This window comes from Rhinatrema bivittatum, chromosome 18, assembly GCF_901001135.1.
Source record: "Rhinatrema bivittatum chromosome 18, aRhiBiv1.1, whole genome shotgun sequence".
Taxonomy (NCBI): Eukaryota; Metazoa; Chordata; class Amphibia; order Gymnophiona; family Rhinatrematidae; genus Rhinatrema; species Rhinatrema bivittatum.
The window spans coordinates 35,736,416-35,758,505 of record NC_042632.1 but is presented as its reverse complement, the minus strand read 5'-3'; the positions used below and the strand labels follow the sequence as shown (position 1 = coordinate 35,758,505).

The following is a 22,090-nucleotide window of genomic DNA, read 5'->3' as shown; positions in this document are numbered from 1 at the left end:
TACTTTATTAGTACTGTTCATTTGTAGTTATGTATCTTTTGAATTACTGAATGTATTGTTTTATTATTTTAATGTCTGATGGGAATAGCAGTATACTAAGTATTAAATCTCAACCAAGCAAAAATACCACCTTCTACTCCTATTTGATGTTTTATTCTTCGGCTTCCTTCACTCTTTCATTCACTGCTTCCCTTTGAGCAACAAAAACTATCATACAGGTCAAGGACTGGCAGTGCAGTCACCTCAGTGGGAGACAGGCCCTCACCAGGGTCTCTGATCAGGACAGAGGAGGAGCTGTGGGAGACAGAGGAGGAGCTGCGGGAGACAGAGGGGGAGACAGACCCACGCCAGGGTCACTGATCGGGACAGAGGAGGAGCTGTGGGAGACAGAGGAGGAGCTGCGGGAGACAGAGGAGGAGCTGCGGGAGACAGAGGGGGAGACAGACCCTCACCAGGGTCATTGATCGGGACAGAGGAGGAGCTGTGGGAGACAGAGGAGGAGCTGCGGGAGACAGAGGGGGAGCTGCGGGAGACAGAGGGGGAGACAGACCCTCACCAGGGTCATTGATCGGGACAGAGGAGGAGCTGTGGGAGACAGACCCTCGCCAGGGTCATTGATCGGGACAGAGGAGGAGCTGTGGGAGACAGACCCTCGCCAGGGTCATTGATCGGGACAGAGGAGGAGCTGTGGGAGACAGACCCTCACCAGGGTCATTGATCGGGACAGAGGAGGAGCTGTGGGAGACAGACCCTCACCAGGGTCACTGATCGGGACAGAGGAGGAGCTGTGGGAGACAGACCCTCGCCAGGGTCACTGATCGGGACCGTCACCCACAGCCCATGCCTGAGACAGAGCGATGCCCAGCGAAGCCTGCGCTGCTCCTTCTCTCCCTTCCCTAACCTTACCCCCGTGCTGAGATTCGGCAGCACAGGAGAACTCACTCACTTTTCTCCAATTTCTTCTTCTTCTTGTCAGATTTCTTCTTGGTGTCCGTGCTGGCATCCCCGCTCGCCAGCTTCAGTTTCTTGGCAGATTTCTTTTTCTTGCTCTCTCTCTCCCCCTGGCCTTGGGTTTTAGGAGTTTCTGTTCCTTTTGCCACTTTGGCTGCTGGGATCTTCCTCTTCCTTTCCTCTTCTTCCTCCTCGGAGGCGGAGTCACCTGCCCCTCTGGCTCCCGGCGCCTTGACCTTGGCTGCAGTCGTGGCCTCGTCATCGCTGTCGCTCTCCGAGCTGTCGCTCTCCGACTCCGGCAGGGACAGCAGGGCGTGCGGGGACTTCGCTGCCACGGTCCCCTTGGCGCCACCAGGAAGCTGCAGGGTCAGCGGGTCGCCCTTTCCAGGCTTGGTTTTGCAGGCCGTCCCTTTCTTCCCCGTGGCTTTGCTTGCCAGCGAGTTTTCACCCTCGGCCTTCTTCCCAGCAGACCCCTTCTTGGGTTTCGGCTTCCCTGGGGAGGCCTGAATCAGCTGCGCCGCAACCTTTCCCTCCTGCGACGACGCGGACCCTGGGGAAACATCATTAGAAGAGGGGGTCAGTGAGCACCAAAACAATATCAGGCACAGCGTAAGGGCAAGATTTACCTCCCCACTTCCCATATAAAAGGAGCGCCAACGTCAGGCGCTCTGCAACTCAGGCAGAGCTAGGAAAGAAGTCGGGTTCTGCTACGGCAGGGGTCGCCAACTCGGGTCCTGAAGGGCCACAAAAAAAAAAACAGGGCAGTGCATGCAAATCTCTCATGCATATTCAGGGCGGATATATCCTGAAAACCAGGCCCGCTTGCGGCTGTCGAGGACCAGAAATCGGCCACCTCTGGGTGCCAAGGCAAGACTTCAGGCTGATAGGTCTTAAGCTTTTAAAACCTACAAGGAGGAGGAGAGCCTTCTGCTAAGGATGCTGCCCACGCTGGGATCTGCTCCGTGGGTGAGCAACGACCCCGGTGCTGTGAAACCCAACACCAAAATGTTCTCTGCGGGTATCTTACTGGAGGGGAGGGACCGCTAATCTCAAATTAACCCAAAAAGCCATGTTGTAAAGTTTAAAGAATTTTCTAAATTTCTGAAATCTCCCAACATCTACACAGTGGAACGGTTTGCTGTTTTTCTGCTTTCAGACCAGGCCGGGATGCTTTAACAGCCTATCAATTGGTTCCTATTCAAATACCCCCCAGAAGGGGCAGCTGATCTGCAGTTAGGGGGGGGTCAGGATGTCCAGCAGAGGCCCCGAACGAGCGAGGACCAATTTCTCAGCTCCTTCTGCCTTACCCAGGAAGGGCCAAGCTCTCTACTTCTGATACGTTTTTATTCTGTCATGAGCGTGCAGCAAACGGGAAAAAAAAACCCAGCTCCTAGCTGCTGGGGAATTATGGCAGGGGTGAGGTTTTCCATCTGTCTGTCCTTAGGCTACTGGGGGGTTTCAGAGAGCAACAGAGCACATCACCAGCGCCCCCCACCCAACACTGACCTGATTTGGGGGCAAGTCTGCTTGCTGGTTTGACGGCCTCTATGTCTGTAACACTGCTGTCGCTCTCCGAGCTGTCGTCTCCGCTCACTTTCCCGGGAGGCTTTGTGGCGCTGGCTGCTTTCGTCGGCTTTGGGGTCCGGGGTTTTGCAGCTGGGAAAGGTTTTGTAAAGTGCGGGATGGCGGCCAGCAGAGACTAAAAGGAGTCACAATGCACACAAAAGAATTAAAAAAAAAAAAAGATTATATTGCAGGAGAGCCATTTTTAAAAAGCCCACGTGAATGGCTATTGACCCTTGTTAAAAAAAAAAAAAAAATAGCCGCCTGAGAATTGACCACCCTGGATGTGGGTCTTAGCCACGGAGAGATCAGAAGCAGGTTTAGGTCACCGAAGTCAACATGCGCAGGTCTGCATGTGTGGATATTTCCCCTGTATATAATTTCCAGAGGACGAAGTACAGGCCTGCGTTCCCTTTTGAAAACCACTGCAGGGTACTGAAAGCTGCAGACCTCACACGTTCACGTTCCTCACCTATGACCCCCTCTGACCAGGCAAATGCAGAGAGAGAGTCTCACGCGAACAGTCCTGAGGGCTGTAAATCTGGACCACGGGCAGTCACCCGAGATTAAACGGATCACGGACAGTTTTACCCACAAACCGTCAGCCTAAAGATTTCTGGGGCAGTTTTCAAACCAGGGCAGGTAGATGGGTGCAAAGTCCTGGGGTACTGAGAACTGCCCAAGGGGAAAAGCAGCCGCAGAGATCTGCACAGCGCTGCCTCCTTTGGCCTAACCCCACCACAATAGCTAAATAAACTGGGTAAGGGTCCACGCGTCGTGAACCACGTGGCCTACCTTTACCCTCACACGGGGCAGGCAACGCTCCAAAAGCCCTTTTACCCGGGTAACGACTTCTGAAAATCGCCCTCATTTTCCTTCATGTAATCACAGCCTCCAGGGCCAAAAGAGGGGGCCCGGGGGGGCCATTCTAACACATTCCTATGTCATTTTCATTGTGGACGGGGGAGGGGGGGGGGCTTCAAAAGCTGGAAGGTCTTTGCAGGCCTTATCTGGACCTCTGAGGGGGCCCGACATTCTCTGCATCTCCTATTCCCTTTGATTTCTTTATGTTGGTTAAAAGGGGCTGCCAGCAGGGGAGGAGCGACACCCAAACCGGTGTAGTATCGGAGACGAAGGAGGGGTCTCTAAGGCCTCACAGAGGTGCTTGGGAACTTTTCCCGTGGAGTCCAGAGGTGCAACGTGAGGGGTGGGAGAGAAGTCATGCAGACAAGCTGGCGGGGAGTGTCCTGGTACCTTTGGGCTGCTGTAAGATATAAAATGGACAGCGTTACCTGTGAAGGCTCCAGCTCATAATCGCACGAGTCCTCAGCAGAAGAGCTGCCCGTCTCTCTCTCGACTGACTTGGTCACACCGGAAGCTCCCACTCCCTTCTGGGCTGTGCCTAGGAATGAAACAAGGAGCTCCGGTGAAATCCCGGACAGGGGGGGAAGGGCTTCCAGTCTCCCCAGCAGCACAGACACCGCAGGAGGTCACACAGCCCTAACAATCTTAAATAAACCATTATGAGCAGAACCAAAAAACATGCTTCAGCACCTGGAACAGGGTAAACACGAAACAGAATATTTCAAAAGGCGTTAAAATCATTTCTCAAGCACGATTTAAAAAAAAAGATATTCTGTGCCCCGTATCAAGACCTCATACCAGGCTTGGGGGTGGTCCCATGTCTGGGTGCCGGTGCCGCCTCCTGGTCTTCGCTGTCGTCGCTGCTGCTGCTGCTTTCAGAGCTCGGTGCAAGGGCATCGGGCGTCTTGATCGGTGCTGGCGCTGGCGTAGCCCCTTTGCTCTTGGCAGGCGTGCCCTTCGCAGGAGTGGAGTTCGCTAGGATTTGTTTTGCGGCAGGCAACGCCGGTTTACCAGCTACAGCCTTCTGCTTTCAGAAGAAGGGAGCAAAAAGAAACAAAAGAAGGGAAATGGGTTACAAGGAGCTTTGGAAACCCAGAACCTTATAAATGCTAAGAGAAGTTAGGGAAGCAAACCAAATTAATAGTGCAGTAGTGGGAGACTTCAATTACCCCAACATTGACTGGGTAAATGTAACATCAGGACATGCTAGAGAGATAATAAATGACAGCTTTATGGAGCAATTGCTTCAGGAACAGATGAGAGAGGGAGTAATTTTAGATCTAATTCTCAGTGGAGCACAGGATTTGGTGAGAGAGGTAATGGTGGTGGGGCCGCTTGGCAATAGTGATCATAATATGATCAAATTTGAATTAATGACTGGAAGGGGAACAGTGTGCAAATCCAAGGCTCTCGTGCTAAACTTTCAAAAGGGAAACTTTGATAAAATGAGAAAAATTGTTAGGAAAAAACTGAAAGGAGCAGCTACAAAGGTAAGAAGTGTGCAATAGGTGTAAACATTGTTAAAAAATACCATCCTAGAAGCACAGTCCATATGTATTCCACACATTAAGAAAGGTGGAAAGAAGGCAAAACGATTACCGGCATGGTTAAAAGGGGAGGTGAAAGAAGCTGTTTTAGCCAAAAGATCTTCATTCAAAAATTGGAAGAAGGATCCAACAGAAGAAAAAAGGATAAAGCATAAACATTGGCAAGTTAAATGTAAGACACTGATAAGGCAGGCTAAGAGAGAATTTGAAAAGAAGTTGGCCAGGCAAAAACTCATAAAAACTTCTGTAAATATATCCGAAGCAGAAAGTCCATAAGGGAGTTGGCAGGACTGTCAGATGATCAAGAGGTTAAAGGGGCACTTAGGGAAGACTAAACAAATTCTTTGCTTCGGTGTTTACTGAAGAGGATGTTGGGGAGATACCCATTCCAGAGAAGGTTTTCAAGGGTGATGAGTCTGATGAACTAAACCAAATCACAGTGAACCTGGAAGACAAGGTAGGCCAGACTGACAAACTGAAGAGTAATAAAATCACCTGGACCAAATCTCAAACCTATTTCAACTGATTTGTAACCTATCATCAAAATCATCCATTTTACCTGAAGATTGGAAGATGGCCAATATAGCCCTGATATTTAAAAAGGGATTCGGGAAACTATAGACCGGTGAGCCTGACTTCAGTGCCATGAAAAATCGTGGAAACTGTTATAAAGAATAAAAATCACAAAACATTTAGACAGACATGGTTTGATGGGACACAGCCAGCATGGATTTACCCAAGGGAAGTCTTGCCTCACAAAATCTCGTACATTGCTTTGAAGGGATGAATAAACATGTGGAGAAAGGTGAACTACTAGATATGGTGTATTTGGATTTTCAGAAGGCGTTCGACAAAGGCCCTCATGAGAGGCTTCTAAGAAAACTAAAAAGTCATGGGATAGGAGGCGATGTCCTTTCATGGATTGCAAACTGGTTAAAAGTCAGGAAACAGAGTAGGATTAAATAGTCAATTTTCTCAGTGGAAGGGAGTGGGCAGTGGAGTGCCTCAGGGATCTGTATTGGGACCCTTACTGTTCAATATATTTATAAATGATCTGGAAAGGGGTACAACAAGTGAGGTGATGAAATCTGCGGATGACACTAAATGATGCAGAGTAGTTAAATCTCAAGCAGATTGTGATGAATTGCAGGAAGACCTCTCTAAGAGCCACCAGTACTTTACACCTTCCTTTCGGAGCACCGCAGTAGTTTCCTTGAACTCCATGCACTTTCGGATCATAACCGGAGAGAGCCCTGCAAACACAGAGATGCTACGTGACTCCCAAAGCCATGAGAGCTGCTTTCTAACCGCCATAAGCACTCTCTCTGTCCAACAGAGAAACGATGGAAACAAACAATGTCTTGAGGCTTATTCTCCAGCTTAAAACCAAGTGATCTGTGTGCCCTTTCTATTTTCACCTTGGGTTCTTCAGTCACAGCTGTCTTTTTTCTAACCCAAAAAGAATCTGCAAGTTTTCTGAATAAGCACTATGCAATCGCTATATCCTTCCTCCCACGACACTGCCGAGATATGATCTCCGTCGCCCACTTCTTCTATATCCGGCAATGCGATGTCCGCAGCTTCCTCCAAGTCTCCAGGGTCCCTCTGGCTCCTGGGATGTTTTTACATACGAGAAGTGCTTAAAAATCAGGTCCTTTTTTTTCTGCGAAGCCACGTTATATTTAATAAATCGGGCTGTCACAAAGGACGTGTGGCGATACGAACAGCTAAGGCTCGGAATTATGCTGCCATCTCGTCTCGTGACGTCATCTTCCAGCTTTTTCTAAGAACTGATTCCTCAGAAAATCCGTCAGCCCGCCGCCCGGAGCAGATCCAGAGAAAGCAGCAAGGTGGCTCCCCAACTGCAGGCCCTGCCAGGAACCCTTTCCTTTCTCTTAGCTAAGCACTGGGAATTGGAGAAATCAGGAAGGTTAGGCACATGTTGTATCGAGGTCTCTCGTCCGTTTTGGGGCAATATAAAGCAGAATCAAACAATATTTAAATTAAGGTGGAGGGAGAGGGGTGAAGAGTGATATTCGTTCTGCTCACATAGACACCGAGTTTGCTCAATTTTTCTTGTATCCGAGGGCTTTGCAAGTATGTGGAAAAAAACAAAACAAAAACCTTTCCCTTTAAAAATTGCCAGAGCTACAAAAAAGTACGCGTGGTCATGTGCACCTGATTTGTGTGTGGGAGAAAGTACAAGAGAGATTTGAAAATGCCACGTCTCTTCCCTTCCCTTCACCTAATCCCTTCCTCTGGGATCACCACCTCTAAACCTGGCTCAAAGCACGAGCAGCATTCTACGGTAGACGAGACGTCAATTTTCAGACAGCTTAATGCTTTTTGTCCACGTAAATTGCTTTGAAAATTGCTCTTAAAAAAAACAAAACAAAAAAAAACCCCCCAACAACTTCTGGGTTATGAATTTTTTTTTTTTGGTGAGCGAGAGAAAAAGTAAGTTTTAACAAGAATTTATGACCCGTTTTCAGGAGATGCTGCTGCTTTGTTATCTCTCACAGCCTGAAGGAGTTTTAAAAACAAAAATAGCTTGTATAGTGCTGCAGTGTTTTATGGCACTACCTAAAATCACAGACATCAGGAAATCAAAAGAATGATGCCTGTGCTGACAGGGTGCCAGATGGTACACATCTCTTGTATTTGTATGTTTTTGCTAAAATAAATCACACTCTTGTAGCTTTCTAACGCTTCATCCTGGCTTCTTCTCGACCGTGGGCTATCGACTCAGTCAAGTTGTCGCCCAGATGAAGACAGAAAAGCCATAGGGTGCACACAGGATCCGCTACAGCAGGAGAGAGGATCAAGCCCGAGATCAAATGGAGTCTGTTATGCGGCGGAGAGGAAAAATGGGCAGACTCGACGGGTCCCGAAGGTCCGATGTACCATCGGTTTCTGCGCCAGAGCATCCCGTGGGACGCAATAACCAGAAGGGCCATTCGAAAAAGGGAGAACGGGAGTCCTGGCATTCTTAATCCCCGGGCTCTCTCGACTGCTTCCTGTGCAACTGTACCCTGGCTTCCACAGAATGGCTTTTACTAGCCTAAAAACACAGGCAAGCGGTCTGTGCGAGATGCCTCGGGTATCAAGGGAGCAGAAGCTAGGAGTGCTGCAGAAAGTTAAAAAGTGTGAGCGCCCTGCACTCTACTTGCCTGCTGGGACTGCGCGTCTTCCTCGGAGTCCGACTCGTCGCTAGAATCCGTGCTGCTGTCTTCGGCTTTCTTGGTTTTCTGGGTGGATGCCAGCGGGGCAGCTGCTTTCTTGCCATTTTTCAGAGCTGCACCGGTGACCTTTGGGCCTGAGGAAGGTCACAAAAGAAAAGAAAGTGGATGACCCGCTGTGTGCGCTGAAGTAAAGGCGAGAGCAAAGCCCCTCGCAGTACACGGGTACTAGAGCATCACCATGGCCAAGCTCAACTCGATACTGAGGGAGGAGGGGAGGGCACTGGGGTTTCTCCTTATAAATGCTTCTACCTCCCCTGGCTGAATGCAAATATACCAGCGATATGAATGGCAGGAACATTTTTTTTTTTAAAATGGACTTCAAACTTATCTTGGGAGCCGAGGAGTTTCCTAGACTGAGACGGTGATTGCACAGGAAAGCAAAGTTGGGAGTCCTGTCATGAGTATGGGCCGTTTGCCAGAGAATCTCCATCGAGCAGGGAGGTCTCACAAGGACTGAAAACCCAAGGCTCTGGACATGACCCTATCAAGGCTTTTTTTTATATCCACTAGGTCAGTGCTGCCTTCCCAATGCCAGTAATCAATGAGAAATTCCTTACCGGATAATTTCATTTTCCTTAGTGTAGACAGATAGACTCAGGACCAATGGGGTTTATGCTCCCCTGCCACTAGATGGAGACAGTCAGGTTTCAAAGCTGAGGTCAGCCTAGATACACCCCTGCAGTGACCTCAGCCCTTCAGTATTTTCTTCAAAAGCCACTGTGGGTGGGGGGAAGAGTCCTACCAAAACTCCCTCTAATTGCTCTGAATCGGAAGGTAAATCTTAAAAAAAAAAAACCCCACACCACTATTTACCTAGGTTCAGCTGAGTACAGAGACTGTCTCTGGCTGCAGGAGGGAGAGAGCTTTGGCCATCACTGCCGCGCTCGGCTTCCCGCTGCCTAAGCAGCAAATTCCTCACCAGGAACCGGTGGCCGGACCAAGGCACACCTCCGACCGATCTCGGAAATCACCTCAGGAATTCTCAACTGGGGGAGGGACTGTTAGGTATCACCGCGGGAGAGTGGGGGCTCAATTTTCTCCAATCTGAAATGTAGAATTTCTCCTGCCAAAAAGTACAACAATCCCCATAGGGAGAGGTACATCCACCATCTGCTGGAGACGGAGAATACTGGAGGGCTGAGGTCACAGCAGGGGTGTACAAGTACTGTGATGTCAGCTTTACAGCCTTACTCAGTCTCCATCTGCTGGCACGCTGAGACCATCTGGCTACCCGCTAGGAAACGTGCCGTTAGCATGCATGCTAACCTTTTCTTGGAGGGTCGGTCACACTGGACTGAATGTAGGTCAATTACTCCCTACTGCAAATGGCTCGAGGACTATCCAGAGAGATAACGCGTCCTAGTAAGGCTTAGGTTGCCTTTATTACCAGACTTGGATATAAAACTGTCACTCCTCGTCCCCACACAGCATACTTATTCCACCTCCTCCCCACCACCTACTTAATTCTACCCCTCTTCTCCCGTCACATAACTCATTTCACCGCCTCCACATGCAGAAACTCCTTCTTTGCCTTTGAGAAGCAGATTTTTTTTTTTTACACACACTGAGGGAATAGAACCAGACGTGCGACTACACACCGTGTGCAAAGCTCTTCAGCTGTAACCTGCCTTGTGCAATACACCAATTGCAATTAAACATAAGCTGAAACAAAAAGAAAAAACCATTCCCCCACACACACACACAACCACTCGACTGCACAGCTCGTGCAAGACTGTGCTTCACTGTGGATGAATCCCTGATTAGTGCAGAACAGGCCACAAGATGGGGACGTCAGCATATAAGAAGCATTTCCTTACTTGTTACAGGTTTTCTGCTCAGGGCTGCATTCCCGCCCTCCTTACTGTCCAAGGAACTGCTGCTGGCGGGCGCCTGGGCCTTCCATGCTGGGGCAGGAGCGGCGGCAGTTTTCAAGGCTGGCGCGGCCTTCCCAGCAGCAACCGTGGGCAATTTTGGTTTCTTAGAGAAAAGAAAAAGAAAAAAAGGGCTCTGCTTTCAGAACAAAGCAGTGGGAAAACACAAAACAAACCCCCAAACCACGGTTGAGCTGTGCCTCTTAGAAGGCTTCCCTCGCCTCTCCGCAGCGATACTCAAATTCGCGAGCAATCGAGTGCCCGTACCGGCTGAGGAGAGAGGTGCGTTAACAGCGAGGTCGTCACAGTTGGACGCTGCTGAGAATCCGCTTTTGCTTCGCTCTACCCCATTATAATCGCATCCCCCCTCACAAATCCCTAGAGAGAGAGCTGCTGGCAAGGATTAGTTACGGCAACACCATCACAGCGCTAGCTACAGAGATGTTCAAGACCCAGAGTCAAAAGGGAGCATCCTGAGAGCTTTCAGGCAGAGCGTGACCAAGTGCCACAAGCTCTCCCAACCCGGTATTTCACCCCTAAGAGAGCCGAGGCGACGTGCAAAGCACAGCCGAGGTTACCCTGCTAGGACACCAAGGGGGCCGATGCAGTATTGGTGCGCAGAAAACGGGTGCTCGATGTCGAGCGCCCGATTTCCTAAGGCGCGCCCGGCCACCTCTCCCGAGCGCGCGATGGAATATTTAAACGAGGGGGTTCGCATTAAAAAAAAAAAAAAAAAAAAAAGGAGGTGCAAGGGAAAATAGTGCGTCCCTAGCGCCTCGGCATCCGGCGCACAGGAGAGGTGGCTGTCAGCACGGGCTGGGGAAACGGATGGCTCAATCCGAGCGTCCGTGTTCTCCAGCTGCCGGCACAATACGCACGCGCAAGATACATGGTACGGGCCGCGCGTCTTGGGCGTTTATATCGGGAACCCAGAATGATTTTTTTTTTTACCTCCTACTTAGTAAATGCAACGATACTAATAAGAGGAGTCACAGAAAGCAAGATTTTTTTTTGTTTTTAATCAAGGAGCCCTTCAATGCGGCACAGCTTTAAGCCAGTCCCAGGCTGGCCTAAAAATTTGCTGCGTTGCAGTGGGCGCATCGGCTGTGCGGGAAATCTTTTGCAGGTATTAGCTAACAGCCTCGTCTACACGTGATGAGCGCTATTAGCTACACAGTAGTTTGGACGCGCTAATCCCCGTATTGCATTGGGGGTTATGGACGCACGTCCAATCGCACATTAAGCCACGCGCCAGCCGTAGGACGTGGTATTGCATTGGCCCCTTAATGGGGGAGGGGCTCACTTCCAGTCCACAGGGGTCACAACCTGGTCAGATTTTCTGAACAACGAAGCATACATCAGTTTAATGATTGATTATATTGCGTATCCTGAGAAGCAGACCCGAGCTGGATACATCTCCTCAAAAAGGACCGCAGCAAGTGCGCCTGCGCTACTGTTTCACCGTAATGGAACGGGCAGCGTTTAGGGCACACAACGCAGGACTTCTCTACGGGAAGCTAAGCCACCGGAGGACAGAGTCACGCATGAAGTCACAACACTTCCCAAGGCAGCAGTTTAACACGTGATGTCATGAGAGGAGATAACGCCTCCGCAGCCCTCGGCCTGGACACCAACTGGGAACCTAAACTCTCTGCCTGTACCTTCACCATCTCCTCCTCCTCCTCGCTGCTCTCACTGCTGCTGCTCTCTGCCGGCCGAGTCACAATCCCGGCAGCCTTCGAGGGCGTCAGGGCCTTTCCTTTCCCCGCCTTGGCCTGGTTTGGCGTAGCTGCTGCACTAGGAACTTTCCCTTTGCTGGAGGCTGGGGATACGGCAGCAATCTTCACGGGCGTTGCCCTGGTCTGGGGCGTTTTGGAAAGCGCGGCTTTAGCAGCTGGTTTGGACTAAAATTAAGAGAAAAACAAAAAGAAGATTTACACATTGGAGGTCAACATTCCGTGAGGCTTTAAAAACCTCGCTATCCTGACTGGCGAAGTTCTGGGTGGGTCGCTCAGGGAGGAGACCAGCGCCGATTTTCACAGCTGGCTGTCCAACGCGACAGGATAAATTTAGGAACCACCATGGCAAGGTAGAACGTGTCCAGGCACTCTCTCTTCTGACTCTGGAAATGCAGAAAACAGACAGACAGAACCCCCTCTGCGCACCTCCAGTCGAAGCCTTCCCTTGAAAGAGAAAATAAAGCCCACCTCGTGGCCAGCCCCCTCTGCTGCTTGACCAAATATGAATCCCTGCGGGCGAAGCCCTCCAAGAAGAAGGAGGCCGACTCCCCTCCTCTCCAGAAACAAGGTCTCGTGACTTGAGCACCAGGGGCTCCTGCAGCGACTTGAGGTTCCCCCTCCCTGGTAGTGGATCTCACCCTTGGCTCGCCCAGATCTCTCCCCCCCCCCCCCAAGTGTATGCAGCAGTGGCAGAAGGTGGGTGAGAGATCAAACGACTGGGAGGCTGGAGGTGAGCTGGGGGGTAGAAAAATGGCTGACTGGCAACCTGGAAGATGGGGAGGGTGCCTGGTCTGACTGGCTAACTAGCCATGGGACATGATTGTTGAGTTTACCTTGGGGGGACGAAAGGTCCCATGGACAAGGTTGGTCCTAGGGGTAGGACAGTCGAAGGGTGCCTGACCTGTTTGACAGAAGGCTGCCACTCGTTACTATGAGGCTGAGCACTGTGCCAGAGAGAGGACTTCCTGAGCAGAGCAGGTGCCCTACGATAGCAACAGGAAAGTGTCGAGTGGCCATATTTTTGAAAGGGGGATCCTCTTCCCCCCCCCCCCCCCCGCTGTTGGCATTGGTTGGTCTAGGGCCAGCTCTGCCTCTGGGCCTGAGCACCTAGCAACACTTCTGAACCGGAGCGACAAAAATCTATACAACTCGGACGTACCACTTCCTCCTCGCTCTCCGAGTCCTCGCTGCTGCTGCTCTCTGCCGGCCGAGCCACAATCCCAGCAACCTTGGCAGGGGTCAGGGCCTTTCCTTTCTCCGCCTTGGCCTGGTTTGGTGCAGCTGCTGTAGAAGCCTTCCCCTTGCTGGAAGCGGGGGTTACTGCGACATTCTTCACCGGTGCCGTCGCGGCCTGGGGAGTTTCAGAAAGCACCGCTTTAACAGCTGGTTTGGACTAAAAACGTAAGATAAAGGGAAATAGTGTGGGGGGGGGGGGGGGGGGGTGGGAAGTTGCATACGGTGTCGCTACAACGATCCAGGGGAACTATCAGACTGGCAATGAGCCGCAGTGAGTGAAGGCGTTCGCGTGGCTTCTTCAGTGCCGTCTTGAAAGTGAAGGGGAGCGAGTCAAGCTAGGTCAAGTCGTACCTTGGCTCGCAAACCCATGAACCTGAAGCAGGGCCGGTGCTAGTTACTGTGCTGCGCCCCCCCCCCCCCCCCCCCCCCGATTCATTTAGTGCCTTCCCCAGCCCATCAAATAAAGTCCAGCTCCATCCTGCAATCTTTATTTTGTAAAAACGGACAAGCCCCCTCCGCCCAGAACCCATGGATAAGGAAGTGTATTAGGTACCCTGGGCAAACCTTACAGCCATGCACACGTGCTGCCCGCCCCCTTTTACGGACACACACACAATTATGCATTTATATCAAATTTCACATGACAAAGAACATTCAAGAGTACAGTCGTAGGCAAAAACACCACCTACAACATGCACTCCTGTGAAGCCCAACCAGAAAAGGCTGCAAAAAAGATACTTGGAACGCCTATGGAAATAGGAGTGCGAGCCTGGCCCTCAGAAAGCCACGAAGAAACAGAATTACCAGTAAAATATAATAAACCTCCTGCCACCCCCCCACCCCCTGGGTGAGCCACTCTGTGCAAATGCACGTTATGCACTCCCGGTCGTGCTGGGCCTGCCCTGAAGGAGTAAAGGGCCTGCAGTCCATGAGAAGCAGGAGATGATCCCGGTCTGTCACAAGAATGTTGCATTAGTTCAAAATGTTATTCCTTCCTTGGTTCCAGGCATTCTTTAATGTTATTCTACCACCTGTCCCATGTAAATCTTTAGCGTTATTTTATACCTGTTCCATGTAAACCGACGTGATGGGCAAACGAATGTCGGTTTAAAAAAAGCTTCAGATAAATAAAATAAAATGAAGGCGATGTGGCAGGAGCCACTGGCTTTTATGTACCGCCCACTTTGGTCTTGTTTGATGCAGATAATTTGGGGTTATTTAGGGGTCATTTTGCCAAGTGATCTATCAGACTAGCCTTTGGAAAGTTACCGAGCAACTATGTTTACCTTCGTAAGTTTCGCTAGGCAGAGAAGATAGGTGGCTAATGTTGATTTTCAGCACTAGCCTCCTATCTTGGCAGGAAATACTTCAGATTTAGGCCTGCTATAGCAGTGCCTGGCCAGCCAGCGCTCTGATGTCCCATTCTGACTACTCAAGCAGAAATGCAATTAGGGAGCCCGACAACTCCTGCCGATCCAAACAGAGCAATGCTGGACACAAAGCAGCGTCTTCTCCTCAGCCTGGCTGGGAAAGCTTTCTGGGGAATTTAAGCAAGAAAGGGGAAAAGGTTGGGTGATGGTTCTTAAAATGAGGCTATGCATGGATTTAAGTTTGGGAGGGTGGGTGGAAGCCCCGCCTTGCATTTGTGTTTGGGTGGGTGAGGGAGGACTTAGCCGGCTGGCATGGAGTGTCAGCTCTTGTCAGCTAAAGCTGAGGAAACAGTGCGAATGCCGTAACTGTAACGAGTTAAGTTGTTTTTCAGGCAAAACAACAAGCCAGCTGCATTCGGCAGGGTAAGTTTGGTGCTCGGGCAATATTTGCAAATTGAGCCCCTTGAGAACAGATCGGGGCTGGGGGTAGGACATTTTCGAGTCTGCTTCAGCTTCTCTGAATCCTGTCCCTCTACCCAATCCCTTCAAGAGACAATCCTCACCTCCCCCCAAGAACTCATCTGTTATTGTATTTGCTCCCACAGCTTCACCTAAAAACTTATTACACATGAACTCGAACAAAAGAAAACTAACCAGGCATTAATATTCAGAAACAAAAAAACTCTTGGTACAGGCAATCTGAAATGGAGCATGCCTTGTATTTCGGCATGCTAATGCTGTAGTAACATGTTAAGTTTCATTTTAGGAGTTACCACCCAGGAAAGAGAGCTAGGCGTCCTAGTGGATAACACATTGAAATCATCAGCTCAGTGTCCTTCAGCAGTCAAAAAAGCAAACAGAATGTTAGGAATTATTAGGAAGAGAATGGTTAATAAAACAGAGAATGTCAAAATGCCTCTATATCGCTCCATGGTGAGACCGCACCTTGAATACTGTGTACAATTCTGGTCGCCGCATCTCAAAAAAATAAAAAAAATAAGTATAGAAGAGCGACCAAAATGATAAAAGGACATGGAACAGCTCCCCTATGAGTAAAGGCTATAGAGGTTAGGGCTGTTCAGCTTGGCTAAGGGGGGATGTGGGAAGTTACAAAATCATGAAAGGACTTAGAATGGGTAAATCTATTATCCAAAAGAGTAAATAACTGATTCACAAGGACTAGGGGGCACTCCATGAAGTTGGCGAGCAGCACATTTAAAACAAATTGGAGAAAATTCTCTCACACAATTAAGCTCTGGAATTCATTGCCAGAGGATGTGGTTAAGGCAGCTAGTACAGCTGGGTTTAAAAAAAGGTTTGGATAAGTTCCTGGAGAAGTCCATAAACTGCTATTAATCAGTAGGGAATAGCCACTGCTTATTCCCAGCATTAGTAGCATGGGATCTATTTAATGTATGGGTACCTGCCAGGTGCTTGGGACACTGGTTGGCCACTGTTGGGAGATATGATACTGGGCTTGAGGGACCCTTGGTCTGAACTAGTATGGCACATTTTATGTTCTCTCAGTAAAGAGAAGAGAAGCACAGAAATCCGGTGTGTAAAAAGGGAGGCAGACAGTGGAAATTTTGGCCGGACCATGCCAATCTGCATCATCCAGTAGCCAACAGGAATTCCATAGCTGCTTTTCCTTCCCAGGATCACTTACAAGCCACCTACATACCTTCTCCATCTCCTCCTCGCTGTCCGAGTCCTCGCTGCTGTCACTGCTGCTCTCTGCCGGCCGAGTCACAACCCCAGCAGGCTTTGCAGGGGTCAGGGCCTGTCCTTTCACCGCCTTGGCCTGGTTTGGCGTAGCTGCTGCCGTTTTGGTGCCCGAAGCTGGAGTAGAAACCTTCCCTTGGACGCTCTTGCTGGATACTACGGCGTTCTTCACTGGTACTGCCTTGGCCTAGGGAGTTTTAAAGAGCGCTGCTTTAGCAGAGAGCAAGCCACGCTAGTCAAATCAAACTATGGCTCACAAACCCCTGAACGAGCCCAGTCTCCCTTCCCGTATGACTTGCCTAACCCTGACAGCAGGGGTAAAGGACCTGCAGCCAGTGAGTTACGGGAGACGATCCAGTCCCGTCACAAGAAAGAGACACAATGATATAAGATTAAGGTGATGTGGCAGGAGTCAGTGTGCTTTGGTCTGGTTTGATACAGGCGATTTGGGGGGAGTCATTTTTCAAAAGGGATCTAGCTGCTAAGTAATGACTTCGCCGGCTAGTTCAAAGCTATTTAAAAATGTAGCAGGCTGAGCAGCTAAATTTATCCTCCCCATTTGTGCTAGGCGACTAACTTTAGCTAAATTCTGAGCGGGCCTAGGCGTGGGGAGAAAGAGGCTGACACGGATTTCCAGCAATACCTCGGTGCTGCAATAGCAGAGGTCTTTAAGTCCGGCCTGAGTGATTTGCTGTCTAAGTATACACCAGCGCCTCGGTCGCCATTCACCTGGAATTGCACGGATGCGTCTCCAGGAGCCGCGCTCCCGCTCACTCTCGGTTATGGACCCCAGCACGTGGAATTGCACTGCCCGCTGCTTTCGGTTCTGTTCCAGAGATTGCTTAGCTTTTGTAAGCAGCCGGAAGCCTTCCTTTTCCAAGCAGTAGGGGAGGTGGCGTAATAAACAGACTCTGTGTGTTTGATTTGGATTGTGTTTTTAGTGGACCCTGTGTTACATTACATCCCGCTACGTATTGTTTCTGTTCGTTACTTTGTTACCCACCCAGAACGATTACTTTGTTATAAGTGGGCTACAGGAATCTGCAATAAGCACTGAAACCCTCTCCCTCTGACCTCCCCTCCCACATATATAGGAATTCCGCCTCCCCCCTCTCCACCACCCAAATACCTGTGTAACATGGGGCATCCTTCCCCTCACTTGTCCACCCAAATACAAAAGCAATGTGAGGCTGACAAGCCCCTTCCCTCAACAGAAAAACAGCGTCAGGTAAGCTTGAGTGAGATCGGGTTCTCTGAGCTAACCACGGCCTCAGATACAGACAGATTGCGAGCCCCCCTGGGGGACAGGAAAAATACTACGGAGGTAATCGTAAAAGAAGTTACATATGTAACTGTAACTACTGATCGCAGCAGTTTTAAAGTCATTTTACATGCAAATATCCTATGGATAATTCAATGGCATATAATGTACTAATTTTCAAAAGCCCACTTACACGGGTAAAGTGCATTTAGATGTGCAAAACCAAAATGTTAAGCATGCAAATACTTTTTGAAACATCAGGCTCCGATTGTACCTGAATGTAACTCACCTTGGAAATGCCAATGTCTAAGGTTTAGACATACAAAGCAGATACTCCGCTAACATTGGGAGTTAGGATTCATTTAGGAGCGGCTGAAGGCCTAAAACTAAGGCTCCAGGTTTCACAAGCCTCTTAAATTGTATGGCTACAGGATGGCGTTACAGCAAGGAAGCAGGTGCTTAAGCCCTGATTTTCAGCACAAGGCACTTACCTTAGGAGCTTAAATCTAGGCAAACGAATAACCGGCCTACATTTAAAATCCTAAAAATGTGCGCGATTTTTCAACTGAAAACTTAGGAACTTAACTTAGAAGTCTAAAAGTTAGGGGGCTCAGCATGTCAGGAACTCAGTATGAGCGATCAAATTCCAGCTGGCTAGATTTGGCCGAAAATCCACTTTGGCGGGTACATTTTTAAAGCCACGTAACCGCCCGCCCGATACGGGGGTCTACACACGTGCACCTTCTCCCTGCATTTGGGAGGGGTTTTCGATCACATTCACTTTAGGATTTTTAGAAGTGTGCGGGCAGCCTGGCGTCACGAAGGCCGAGCAGCATCCACTTTGGCTGGTGGGGGGGAGGGGACTCTGTGCAGAAGCCTTGCCCCAGGATAGGAGAGCTGGCTGTACCAGTCTCCTTATTCCTCACACGACAGTGGTTAGAGGCAGCACCCCCGGGCAATCTCCTAGAAGGGGAAACCCCCTCTCTACCCATCCACACTTTTGCATGGAGATGCCGCTGACTGGTGGAAAATTTGGGGGTAATGTTACGGGAAGATATAACAGCACTGTTCACAATTTTATTTTAAACAGCTATGGTCTGGATTTCGGAGTCCAGGGGGATCCTTTGGCCAACTATCTGAGATTACTGGAGGCACTCAGGTGGCACAAAAAAGGGCACCAACAGTCCAGTCTCTATTTGAAAAGATAATTCAAGAATATATCCCCGGAAAAGGCTTCGTGTTAAGTAAGGCTCTTCAAGGAGGCAGGAGACCCTCCGCTAACACAGGAATAATGATCTGCAGCTGACTCTGGGGGAGGGAGAAGACTAGAAAAAAAAAAAAAAGATACGGAGGGACGCTCCCAGAATCTCTCGCTGCAGTCGACGGGTTGAATTGTTGATAAAACATTTACAGCTGCCTATTCCCCTGGGGGCCTCGAGATTGTGTTAGAGAGGGACGCGGTCTCGAAGGTTCCCTACTTGCACATGTGGTGGATGGAGGGTGACACATCTACCTTTCTAGGTGAAAACCTTCCTCTAACCCCAGACCTCTGCCCCCCCTTGGAAGACGGGGGGACGCGACACGTGGACAGTTATTGCACGGGGAAAGGTTTGTCCTTGCCACCAAATGGAAATCAGTTCCCACGGATGGGCTTATGTTTCAAGCAAAATACACGTTAGCACCGACTGAGGTTTTCCATCACGACCCGACCGCGTATGATAAGATCAGGGGCAGCTTCTGGTCGTATTGGGCTGGGAGAACTGACAGAGCGGGAGGATGCGCACTGAGAGAGCATCGCTTTCTACAGAAGCGGCCGGGATGCACGTCCTCGTACTTTCTGCTAGTGAGAGAGACTCATTTCAATGCCTACTGCCAAAGCTGCGTTATGAATTTGACATCTTGCTGTACTACCTCTTTTTTTTTTAAATTGAAAATAAACCCCCCCCCCCCAAAAAAAAAACCCCACACCACCCACACAAAGCATGCGGGTAACGTTTCATGGCAAGACTACCCACTCCGAGTAGCAGGCACAATCCTGCCAGCTAAGCTGGGGTGCAGGCATTTTGAGATATTCTCATGGGGCGCACAACACATGCAAACGACAAAACCCCTACAGCCGGCGCTCTCTCTCTCTCTGCGAGGGTCCCCCTTATCTTCTCAGTCTCGGCACTGCAGCACTTAAACTTATCAATCTCCTTTGCCTCTCTCTCTTTACTCTTGTGTTGGCAAAAGGAGGCAATAGCGGAAACTTAAACCTGACCTGTGACATTCAGTCATCAATTTCCCAGGATGGCTTTACAACCCACAGCGGGAGCAAGACACAATCTAAGCAACAGACGTTACCTTCAGCTCCTCCTCCTCGCTGTCAGAGTCCTCGCTGCTGTCACTGCTGCTCTCTGCCGGCCGAGTCACAAGCCCAGCAGCCTTTGCAGGGGTCGGGGCCTGTCCTTTCGCCACCTTGGCCTGGTTTGGCGTAGCTGCTGCCGTTTTGGTGCCCGAAGCTGGAGTAGAAACTTTCCTTTGAGCACTCTTGCTGGAAACTAGCGTTACCGGAGTATTCTTCATTGGTGCTGCCTTGGTCTGCTGAAGTTTAGCAAGTGCAGCTTTTGTAGGCTGTTTGACCTAAAAAAGTTAAAATAAAGAAACCAAAGAAAAAAAAATAAGGAAAAATGCATTAAAAAAAAAAAAAAGCTGGGTCACCAGAGCTGGTGATGTCCAGAAAAAGAGTAACTGAAAGAGAATCACTTGGACCCAACAATGGCTACAGATGCAATACTAAGTGACTAGGAAGGTACAATCAAACCTACTATGAACTGGTTAGCCCTGGCATCTCTATTAATGATCCCTAATATTGTCTATCAATTTTTGTCAAATTTTTATCCTGGACCATACAGGATAAATTCATGTTATTGCGTTTCGTCCATTGCTTCTTTGCTGGGACATTATTGTCAGCATTATCAGGATTAATGGTGCTATCGTCCATGACATACAAAGTGTGAGCTTTACCAACCTGGATCAAAGAATCAATTACATGTACGCATGTCTTGTCATGACATTGCAACAGAAGCCACTGCGCGTGTGCGCACACCCCGCCCTAAATCACTAGGACACACCTGCTCTGTCTCCTCCTCTTCCTCACTGTCAGAACTCTCTGCCTTTTTAATCCCAGCAGCCTTTGCAGGGGTCATGGCCCTTCCTTGCCCTATTCCGGCCTGGTTTGATGTAGCTGCTGCTGGCGGTTTGGTGCCTGAAGCTGGACTAGAAGCTTTCTCCTGGGCGCTCCTGCTGGAAACCGGAGTAGCTGAGATGCTTTTCAGCAATGCTGACTTGGCCTGTGGCGTTTTAAGAATTGCTGCTGTAGCAGCCAGTGCTCCCTAGGGCCAAAAAAGGAAGAGAGATGCATGAAGCAGCATCAAGAATCAGCAGCCAAACGCCACAGAGATCGGCCATGGAAGGACAGACAGATGTACATTGATATGTAAAAGCTGCCAATCTTTTGGGGGGGGTGAGATGAGACAGGGAATTCTGTACAACACAAGTCTAGCAGGATGACCAACAGCTTCCTTCTAGTACGAGACACGGACTCATCATTCGAGATGTGAAGAGAGTCTCTGCAGATATAGCAAAACAAAACAAAACAAAAACCTGAGGAACCAGAGAGCTAAACCTATATTCATTATACCATGCCAAACGCCAGGAGCATTATTCTGCTCGTGTGGCCATGGCAGCTCAGGCGACCATTAGTGCACTGCATCCTAGACACCCTTTTAGCGCTGGTGTGGAATTACATTCTAGCTAAAATGCCCCGAAGAGCTCAACTGGCAGGGGGCACCTGCCTCTAAGCTCTTAAGACTGTCTTCCCGTCACCGATTGGACTGGACCAGAACTGACGAGGCTTAAAAACAAAAGGGTGGGAAATCCAAACCAACGTAATATCCCTGGAGAGGCAGATCCCCCCCCCCCTCAGGCTCAGAACCAATGCACCATCCTGTACAAACGTAGCGCCAACCCAGAATATGGACCCCCCCCCCCCCTCCCAGCTCTACAACTGCTGGACAGAAACGCGAGCCAAATCTAAAAGACTCGGCATCACGACTACTCAACCCAAGGCCTACAGCGCCACAACTTAACCAAAAAAGCATAAAATTATAACAAAGCTAAAACACTTCAACCATAAAACCGTGGAGGGAAATCATTCTGACGTATCCATTTAAAGAACTGGGTCACCTGTTGAAAGCGTCTCAAGGGACAGATTTTGACTATCACCATTTTTAATGCATAAAATTATCAGGAAGAAACAGCACTGAAGACAGGCATTTTGTTGCTGTAATAAAAAGAATAAAGCAAAACAAAACAAAAAAACAAAACCAAACTCGAGTTCAGGATGGACAGAACCCTGGTTCCTGCGAAGTCCCAGCTGGCTTTGTTTTCATGACAACCATGGGCAGGCCAGGTTTCCAGCTCCCTTGTGGGGCACGTGCAGGTCGACGGGCCCAGTTCTCACAGGGAAAGTCCCTTAGAGAAAGCTGGCAGGAGGCCAGCAAGGGGCAGGGGCCTTCAGAGTTAGATCCCAGCCCTGCCTCAGCCCCCACACCCCTGGGCGGGGTACACCCGCCGCTGCTTCTCGTGGACCTTCGGCACATCACGTCACCTTCCAGAGCCTCAGGTGCGAGCTAAGATCGTGAGCCCTCCGGAGAGATAAAATAAAAGAACGAACTGAAATC

The 22,090-nt window shown here is 49.6% G+C and overlaps 1 protein-coding gene across 2 annotated transcripts in view; it reads right to left on the bottom strand.

The window, feature by feature from the left end:
* Positions 1 to 22,090, bottom strand: part of LOC115079863 (nucleolar and coiled-body phosphoprotein 1-like) — a 36,306-nt gene that overhangs the window by 7,926 nt on the left and 6,290 nt on the right. Inside the window, exons 7-17 of one of the 2 annotated variants that reach the window (XM_029583802.1) lie at positions 20,480 to 20,740; positions 19,710 to 19,988; positions 16,065 to 16,292; positions 12,937 to 13,128; positions 11,700 to 11,942; positions 9,985 to 10,144; positions 8,096 to 8,241; positions 4,177 to 4,402; positions 3,807 to 3,916; positions 2,458 to 2,650; positions 947 to 1,501 (exon numbers count right to left, since the gene is read on the bottom strand). In XM_029583802.1, coding sequence (XP_029439662.1) covers positions 947 to 1,501; positions 2,458 to 2,650; positions 3,807 to 3,916; positions 4,177 to 4,402; positions 8,096 to 8,241; positions 9,985 to 10,144; positions 11,700 to 11,942; positions 12,937 to 13,128; positions 16,065 to 16,292; positions 19,710 to 19,988; positions 20,480 to 20,740 — 2,593 coding nt within the window. The remainder of the gene's footprint in view (positions 1 to 946; positions 1,502 to 2,457; positions 2,651 to 3,806; positions 3,917 to 4,176; positions 4,403 to 8,095; positions 8,242 to 9,984; positions 10,145 to 11,699; positions 11,943 to 12,936; positions 13,129 to 16,064; positions 16,293 to 19,709; positions 19,989 to 20,479; positions 20,741 to 22,090) is intronic. The other variant, XM_029583803.1, reaches the window with a different exon arrangement.